This window comes from Coffea eugenioides, chromosome 6, assembly GCF_003713205.1.
Source record: "Coffea eugenioides isolate CCC68of chromosome 6, Ceug_1.0, whole genome shotgun sequence".
In the NCBI taxonomy this organism is placed as follows: Eukaryota; Viridiplantae; Streptophyta; class Magnoliopsida; order Gentianales; family Rubiaceae; genus Coffea; species Coffea eugenioides.
The window spans coordinates 2897000-2905374 of NC_040040.1; the positions used below are offsets into that span (position 1 = coordinate 2897000).

The following is an 8375-nucleotide window of genomic DNA, read 5'->3' on the forward strand; positions in this document are numbered from 1 at the left end:
TTGGCCGACCATTCCAAAATTGGTTCATTGGGTAAGATTCTATTTGATTTATTAGGATAAGGTACGTGCGAAAGGCTGAGACAAGTTCGAACAATCATTTCGGCATTTCGCTTGTTGAACCAAGAAAAAGAAAAAAAAAAAAAAAGGAGCCTGTTTTTTTTCATTCCTTCAGTTTCGGCCAAGATTCATCCTAAATGTCTTCATTGCTTCAGAAGAAAAACATTAAAGCATTCAATTATTAATTCACAATGACTTGATAATTTGTCGTGTGAGGTGTTAATTTGATATGGTGACAACTGACTTTTAATTTATGTCGTTACAGCAACCGGTTGGGTCGACAGCTCATGAATGAACAGTGTGTTGTTTACTCAATCATTCCCTGATCACAATCTCAAATCTTCAATAACAAGAACAACAATTGTTGATGGCATTCAGAAAACAGAAATTAATAATCTTTCGGTTTTCCAATTCTGCAGCAGTAAAACATATACTATGAAGAAAGAAGATAGTATGATAAAGCACGCAAATTGCAGCAAGTCTGTGAAGAACTAACTCGGCTGTTCAACACCAGTCAGGATGCTAAAGCTTGCCGAAAGGAAAACTTTTTTTTTTTTTTTTTTACTGTTTATCTAGATTCCGATGGAATATACCAAGTGAAAAGAGTCATGCTTAGTCCAATTCAGAATAACTCGTGTGGTGTGTTGCTCTTCTTTAGGATTTGGCCGTCAAGGATCGAGTTCTGGAATTAACGTGTTCGTGAGAAATGAGCCTTTGTTCTCGAGTCGCTGAAAATTAGTCGGATCGAAGATCCGAATATCAGTGTGTCCCAAAAAAAGAAGAAAATAGTCATGCTTGGCTTAAATGGTCGTTTGCTTGCTTCGTTAATCGGTCTTCCTTCCATGCTTACGCCCGGCTTCAATGATTTAAAGATGCGCTGTCAAACCGGGTTCAACTCGCATGCTTATCTGTTCACGAGAAACACGCTTTCATGTATCGGTGACTTGGCATTCATATGCATGGATGTTGATGACGTGACGCCTCGCTAAGGCCTGTTTGATCAGACCGATGCCTGAAATTTGAATTCTAAGGCCTTGCTTGGATTGCTGTTTTTCGTAGAAAAATTTCGTCATTTTTCGTGAACACATTTTCCTATTATCTTTTTTCTTCACATACATCAAATCGCTACAGTAATTTTTTCATAAAAAATGACGGAAAATGCAATCCAAACGGGACCTAAATTCTCAAAATTAAGCGATGAAAATATTAAGTTACAGAATTGTTTATACTATATTTGTTTTTTAACTAAAAATATCACACAAATATTGTATTTATATTATTTAAAAATTTGTCTTTATTTGTGTATTTGGAAAAAAAAGAAAAATATGCATTCGTGTGAGAGAGAGAAAACAATGAAATAATTTAAAGATGGTGTTTAAGTACGTGCATTTGTGTGTAAGAGATTGTGTGCATGCGTGTATGCCCCTACATGCGTGTGTGTGTGTTTTTAATATAAAGAAAATAAATAAACATGTACTACGTGGGAGAATAAATAATATGAGAGTGAGTTATGTGTATGATCGGTATAGTATGATGTATAATCAATTCAGAAGATTTAGAAAAAAAAAAAAAACTTCTGCTTAAAAATTTGTACACAAATTAGGCAGCGCTTAATAAATTAAGTGCTAAGGTATTTCTATTATCAAATATGCTGAATTAAAAAAGTCGTGAATGAATTAATTTTTAACATTAAGCAAGTAGAGTTATCAAACGACCTAATTTACATTTCTAACTACCACCGATAAAGGGATCTTCAACGAGCACAATTTAGTTCTCTTCGTTCCAAACTCAAACCTTTCCTTCAGCTGACAAGCCTATTTCAGTGAAGTGCAACAAACCATATACATGGATCTTGGTAGTTTTGCTTGCAGGATTGGTCTCCTCTTTAGTCTCCTGATTCTGCTGGTAAGTTTTTAATCCTTCTTCCCCTTTCATCTTCAAAACTAATCTTGTCATTAACCAATTAAATTGGCATCGTTTCCAGGGAGTTCACCTTCAACAAGGTCGTCCCACTGAAGTGCACGGGGAGAAATGGAACAAATTGACAGTTAGCCACGACCAAAACGACGCCAGCAAGCAGATGGATATGCGTTTTTCCATTGTTGATTCCAAGGACCCTAATGTCTTGCGACTGCATAGCATGGATGTTGATGATCAGGAACATAACAAGAAAGATGATGCTGAAAAAGGAGAAACTCGGACAAGGGATGTTCAAGCTCACGCTCATACCTCGTCCCATATGATGAATCATATGGATTTATCAACAACTGTGTTCTTCCTTTTAGATGACCTCAAGTTAGGCAAAACTATGCCCATCTATTTCCCCGACAGAGATTTGACTTCTTCATCCTCTCCTCCTCTGTTGTCTGAAACTGAAGCAGATGACATTCCTTTTTCATCGCAACAACTCCCAAACCTTCTTCGACTCTTTTCATTCTCTCCAGGATCTCCCCAGGCCATAGCCATGGAAGATACACTAAGACAATGCGAGATTGCTCCCATCAAAGGGGAAACCAAGTTCTGTGCTACATCCTACGAGTCGATGATTAACTTTGCTCGAGAAATCTTGGGGTCTGAAGCCAACATCAAAGCACTATCGACAATTCATCTTACAACATCAGTTGCTGGCGTACGGCAATATACTATTATACAAGTTCCTCGACGAGTTTCAGCTCCAACTATGGCAGCCTGTCATACCATGCCCTATCCCTATGCAGTATTTTTCTGCCATCATCAAGAGAGCGAGAGTCGGGTATACAGGATTTCACTGTACGGCGAAAATGGTGAAAGGGTTGAAGCTATTGCTGTTTGTCACTTGGACACCTCTCGGTGGAGCCCTAATCATGTCTCCTTCCGTGTGCTTGGAATCAAACCAGGGACTTCTCCTGTTTGCCATTTCTTTCCAGCAGATAACTTTGTCCTGGTTGCGTCCACTTCTTCGATCTAGTCGCGTATTTCTGCTGAAGTATCCATGGCTGAACTGCTCTCTATCATTTTCTAGTACTTGTATGTTAGACTTGTTGTTCAATTGTACTGTTCGGTTTTCAATACTTTTCTTGGGGCAAAACTACTATGAAATAAAACGGGAAATTTAAACCGACTAATGATATATAATCTGCCATCCAATCTTCCTCGTCAGGATGATTCAGGATGATATATTCACTCATTATTTAATGAAAATTTTCTTAAGAATCAAGTGAAGGATGTGCACAACCCAGTCGCGGTTGGCAGGCATCCAAATTTCTAGTTTTTACCATGAAATCGTCCAAAAACCGTCTGTACGCATATAGTTTCTCAGTTCCCCAACTATTAAAATAGGCATAAAGAAGTCTTTTTTCTTTTTGCTTTGTTAATCATCATATTGAGAAGCTCTGAAAATTTTGGCGATTTATGCGGGTAAAAACTCGTAAATTTGTGTATACTGCTCATCAACCACTATTTTGTAGTATTTCAATCTCAAACATTTCTTCTTATCGCCCAAATGATGGAATTCAAGCTATTTGATTTTCAATCCTAAGAAGTCGTACAATTCAGTAGAATTCTAGTTCCAATTCCGCAGATCGCAATGCAGCTGGAGGTTCGTTTTTCTTCACTGGTGGTGGGAGAACCGAGCTGGAAGGATTAGTGCCATTAGAAGTAGAGAGCCAACCCCACAGCCTGCCTTCTTCAGTTGCCACTTTCAAAGGGTTTCTCAAAGCTTCAAGTACCTGTGTCATCCGGGGCCGCCTTGAAGGCTTGGGGTTGAGGCAGGCCTTGGCAACCATAGCCACTGCCCATACTTCCATCAAAAGATCCTCATGATCTATGTTTAAAGAATTGTCTACAATCTTGAGAACAAATTTCCTGTCATCATACATAGTTAAGTAAGGCAGAACATCTGCCATCCAATCTTCCTCGTCAGGAGGATCACTTTTTCCTGGGACACTATGATGGTCAGCTCCAACCGTTACAGGGACGGTTTCTGGCCTTACCGGGTAACCACTGGCAGCAGTAAGATCCAGCTTGCTTGTTACTCGCTCAAGCAAAACACTAAGACTTGGCTTGCCGGTTATAAGCTCAAGCAAAACCTTTCCAAAGCAGTAAATATCATAGGCAATTGTTGCCTTGGATGTACCTGGCAAGTCAAGATGTTTTAGATGATAATGTTCATGAATGCCGGAATAGAATGGGCCAAGGGGTTTCAAAAGTTGAGATGAGTAAATAGCATGCCCCTTGTGAAGTAAATAAAGAATGAAAAGTGAATTGACTAGGAAAAGGTGATTTGTGCAGGTAACCAAGGGAAGCAACCTCTTAAAGGCATTACTCTTTTATTAACTAAATGAGTGCATGGTGAGAACCTACGAGTTAAGAAAAAGACGATTCAATTTGTACTACTCTTCCTACCTTATATTTTGGTTGAATAAACATCTATCTCTCCCTCAAGGTGCAGTGCAGTGTCTTTTGTTATACCAAAGTGGTAAAATTTTCAATTTGTTTTTCAAAACAAAAGGAACCCCCAGACAACTGCTAAAATAAATGAGGAATACCCGTCTCAATCCTTACATTCAAACACAAGAGCAGTAATCCACAGAACCTGATGATATTCATCGAAGATAAAAGGGCACACCAAGACGAGTCTAGAGTCCATTACATGGTAATGTCCAACTTTTAGCTATCAAACTAGATTCCAGATGTCAATAGTTTTGGATAGCCGTTAGACTCTTGTTCTTGGTAGTTTTTGGAAAGATTATACAGAAAGCATTCAACAGATGGATACTCTGCCATATTGCAATGTCTGATTAAAGTACTGCAGCGTAGATGGGCCAGAATGTGAAGATTTAAAGCAAATTTTGCCATCTTTGATTGGTAACAAATCCTAATTTGAAGATGGACAAATCCAAATTTTACAACTCAGAGTGTAAAGTCAAAGGGACATACCAGAAGTTCCTTGTGCAGCTCCCCTGCGCATAAAGAAAATAGATCGTCAAGAAGCCTCCAGAACAATAACAGAACTACAAAAGCAAGTACTGAATTAAGGACAGCGAATAAGGTAAAAGAGGAAATAGTTTTGTATTGCAGACAAAACGGAAAGATAGGTTGTCAAGCTTAGGTTTATTTTGGAATTTCAATCCCACAGAGGGAAGTCATTTGTCAATGCAGATGAACACAGGCTGAAGGTCTTTATCAGAATCCAGAAATCGTGACATTTAAAGTCAATCACAATACCTCCTAATAGTGTAAACAAGCCTCATTCTTAACTCTCCTGAACAACTTATTCTGATTCTAACCTTCAAGAATACTGGATTATGGCCACATTGTGCAAATTAAAGCGAGAATACTTGAGAGAAATGTATAAATAAGAATATAAAGAACCACAAATTTTTTTTGAAGAAAAAAAATATTAGTAATTACTTTGGCAGCCGCAGGAACCTGGCAATTCTGTTTTGATTACCGTCTTTTACTTGAGCTGTACAAACCTCAGTCAGGCTTCCTAGACAAATCTCAAAGTTATCGTCAAGAAGTATGCTGCTAGCTTGAATATCCCTTCAAAGACCAAAAGGAGTAGAATTATGCCAAATGATCAGTACCATCCATCACTCAATTACTCTGGCTATAATCAAAGAAACTGTTGAAAGTGAGCAAGTCTTGGGAATTGGGGGAAACCTGTGAACAAGAGGTGGAATGCATTGATGATGCAGATAAAACAGAGCCTCTGCAACTCCAGTTGCAATCTTCAGCCTGGTTTTCCAATCTAATGTCGGTAATAGCAGGTCATCATCTTCCGAATCAAGTTCCAAAATTAACGAAGTGGACAAGTCCCTGTTAGACATGTACTTGTAAACCAGGAACTTGTCATCCCCCTGATCCAAACAGTGCCCCAACAACGGTACCAATCTGGAATGCGAAAGCTTGCCGAAAATTTCCAGTTGCTCTACGAAATAGGATTCATTCTTCACCAAGGAAAGATCAATTTTCTTCACAACAACTGGAGTCCCGCCTTGTAAAGTTCCATAAAAGAGATCCCCGGAATGGCCATGCTTGATGAGATTGGAGGATTCATTAAAATAATCGGTAGCGAGGAGAATTTGATGATAGGAAAACGATTCACCCGCTAAGAAGCTGGAGAAGTTGAAAGATGAAATTCGGGCAGAGGAAGCAGTGAAGCTAAAGGAGGAAGATGCTGATAATGATGCCAAGGAAAGTTCACTTGGGGTCCTTTGACCGCTGAGCTTCAGCTCCTCTCTGCGCAGAGTGGCTCTGACCAGCCTTTCCCAGTTGTCGTAAACTCTAGACATCTATGCATCTGTTCTTCATTCCTCGTCTATTAAGTTCTCTTTAGAGTCCTCTTGTTGCCAAAATGTCCGTTGGAAATCAATGAAATGATTAGTGGGATATTTATGCATCCCAATTCCAATTCCTGAAGAATCATGAAATCTTGAAATATGTGGTTTGTGAATTTGTACGCGGTTGTTGATTGAGGGTTGACAATCAGGAGAGTCTCTTTTCTTTTTCCTTTGGTTTGGAGGCTTCACGGACGTTTCCTCGGTTACCTCTTAAATAAATTTTCTCCGTTCGATAAGACGACTAATTCTATGGAGCTGTCATTGTACCGGCCGACGACGAGTAGTTGTATTTGGGCTTTGTTAATTGGGTCGAGCCCACTAATGCATGGCAAGTGGTAAGTTGGCAATTAAAGAATCACAAAGGAGATCAGAAGATTCAGAACATCTTTTTCACCATTGAAACACAGCTCGATAGAGCAATGAGTGTGGGCTATAGTTGTAACATTACCAAGTATTCAAGGTTTTCTCTATAAAAAAAAATAACATGGATATGATTGAACATGAAAGAAAACCATGAGGTACTGTAGTGGGCCCACGAACACGTCGGCCTGGCCCATAAGCTCGGCTGGTAGGAGGTTCCCGGCCCAGCAGGTCGGCTTGGATGGGCCGCGCGGGCTGCAGAGCCCAAGCACGCCCTAACTAAGCTATGGAGCCCTAGGGAGAGTTATGCTCCCATAAGGACTCCCTGTTCTACTAGGAGACTACTACCTGTGACTCTATAAATACCCTGCGTGGGGAAAACACAAGGTACGCTATTCATAGCACAATCTCTACTCTTTCACTTACAAATCTTCCTCTGACTTGATCGTCGGAGTTGCTACAGGGGACCCAGCCCCGCAGCTCGCCCGCGCGCAGGTCGGACGATCCGCTCGTCCCTAGCACCCGGTCAGGTCGACCTCACTTCGGCAGTCGCATCAATTGGCGCCGTCTGTGGGAACACGTTACTTCTCTCGCGAATCATTGCCGAAGAACTAGGTCTCAAAGGAACGCTGGTGGTCCAAGGGATGGAGCGAAAGCGGCCCCCAAAACTCTCATAGAAGGATCCGACACCCGAAGGGCAGGGCGGGCCCTCACGATCACCCGAACCTTGTAACGGTCACAATAACCTGCCTCGAAGCGATCGGACATACTCCCAAAGGAGCGGTCGTCATTCGAAAAAGCCCTAAGGTAACAGCGACCTGTCAGGATCCCGAACTGGGAGCCCAATCAAGGGGCAGCGGACCATCGGGAACTCACACGTGAGCAGGTCGAGGTCGTAGAGCCATCTCACAAGAATTCCCGAACTGAACATCCGGAGCCCGTCCGGAGGCTCTCCCCCCGGAGGGAGCGACAACAGGTACGAGACGAGCTTGACCTAATCCTCGACCCGGAGGCGGAGAGGTATATTGCTTCCCCCTTTGTGCTTGACATCGAGGAATACCAACTGCCCGCGAAGTTCAAAATTCCAACCATGAAACCTTACGATGCCACCACGGATCCGGAAGACCACCTGTTCGTATTCATGACGCAGATGCGCTTACAAACGGCCGCGGATGCGGTCAGGTGCAAGACCTTCCCGATGTTCCTAGAAGGAAGGGCTCGGCAGTGGTTTCAGGGGCTTCCCCCCAGATCGATCAGCTCTTTCACCCAGCTCGCGCGAGCATTCTCGGCACAGTTCGTTTCCTCACGAGCCTTCTCTAAAAGCACCGCTCACCTTATGACCATCCAACAAAAGGTCGAGGAATCACTGCGTGAATACATGGTGCGGTTCAATAACGAATCCCTCCAGGTCCGTGACCGAGACGACAAGGTGGTCATGGCTGCCTTCATTAACGGGCTACGGAAGCAGAAGTTATACACCGAGCTCGTTGAGAGACCGCCCAAGTCAGTTCGGGAAATGCTGGATCGAGCTCATGAGAAGGCCAATGCTGAAGAGGCTAACCGCTTGAAGAGCGCTCAGGAGAGGCAGAGGGACGACAAGCGCCGAAGAATAACCGACCAAGGAGACGCTCGACG

The 8375-nt window shown here is 42.1% G+C and overlaps 2 protein-coding genes across 2 annotated transcripts; one reads left to right on the forward strand and one right to left on the reverse strand.

Moving 5' to 3' along the window:
• Positions 1-1767: 1767 nt before the first annotated feature.
• On the forward strand, positions 1768-3161 carry LOC113773392 (BURP domain-containing protein BNM2A-like). Its single transcript, XM_027318028.1, has 2 exons — positions 1768-1962; positions 2042-3161. Exons 1-2 carry the CDS (start codon positions 1903-1905, stop codon positions 3002-3004), a joined length of 1023 nt encoding a protein of 340 aa, XP_027173829.1. The 5' UTR covers positions 1768-1902; the 3' UTR covers positions 3005-3161.
• Positions 3162-3444: 283 nt separating this feature from the next.
• Positions 3445-6549, reverse strand: LOC113773390 (probable LRR receptor-like serine/threonine-protein kinase At2g16250). Its single transcript, XM_027318025.1, has 4 exons — positions 5701-6549; positions 5449-5580; positions 4975-4997; positions 3445-4171 (listed from the first exon to the last, which is right to left on the reverse strand). Exons 1-4 carry the CDS (start codon positions 6330-6332, stop codon positions 3588-3590), a joined length of 1371 nt encoding a protein of 456 aa, XP_027173826.1. The 5' UTR covers positions 6333-6549; the 3' UTR covers positions 3445-3587.
• Positions 6550-8375: the final 1826 nt, after the last annotated feature.

What these genes read in the sequence shown, in the direction of transcription:
- LOC113773390 (XM_027318025.1), bottom strand. Translation starts at nt 6,332, where the DNA reads ATGTCTAGAGTTTACGACAACTGGGAAAGGCTGGTCAGAGCCACTCTG. An exon ending in ATTCCACCTCTTGTTCACAG is followed by an intron (nt 5,581 to 5,700) that starts GTTTCCCCCAAT and finishes TGGTCTTTGAAG; the next exon opens with GGATATTCAAGCTAGCAGCA. An exon ending in AGGTTCCTGCGGCTGCCAAA is followed by an intron (nt 4,998 to 5,448) that starts GTAATTACTAAT and finishes CTTTATGCGCAG; the next exon opens with GGGAGCTGCACAAGGAACTT.
- LOC113773392 (XM_027318028.1), top strand. Translation starts at nt 1,903, where the DNA reads ATGGATCTTGGTAGTTTTGCTTGCAGGATTGGTCTCCTCTTTAGTCTC. An exon ending in TTAGTCTCCTGATTCTGCTG is followed by an intron (nt 1,963 to 2,041) that starts GTAAGTTTTTAA and finishes CATCGTTTCCAG; the next exon opens with GGAGTTCACCTTCAACAAGG.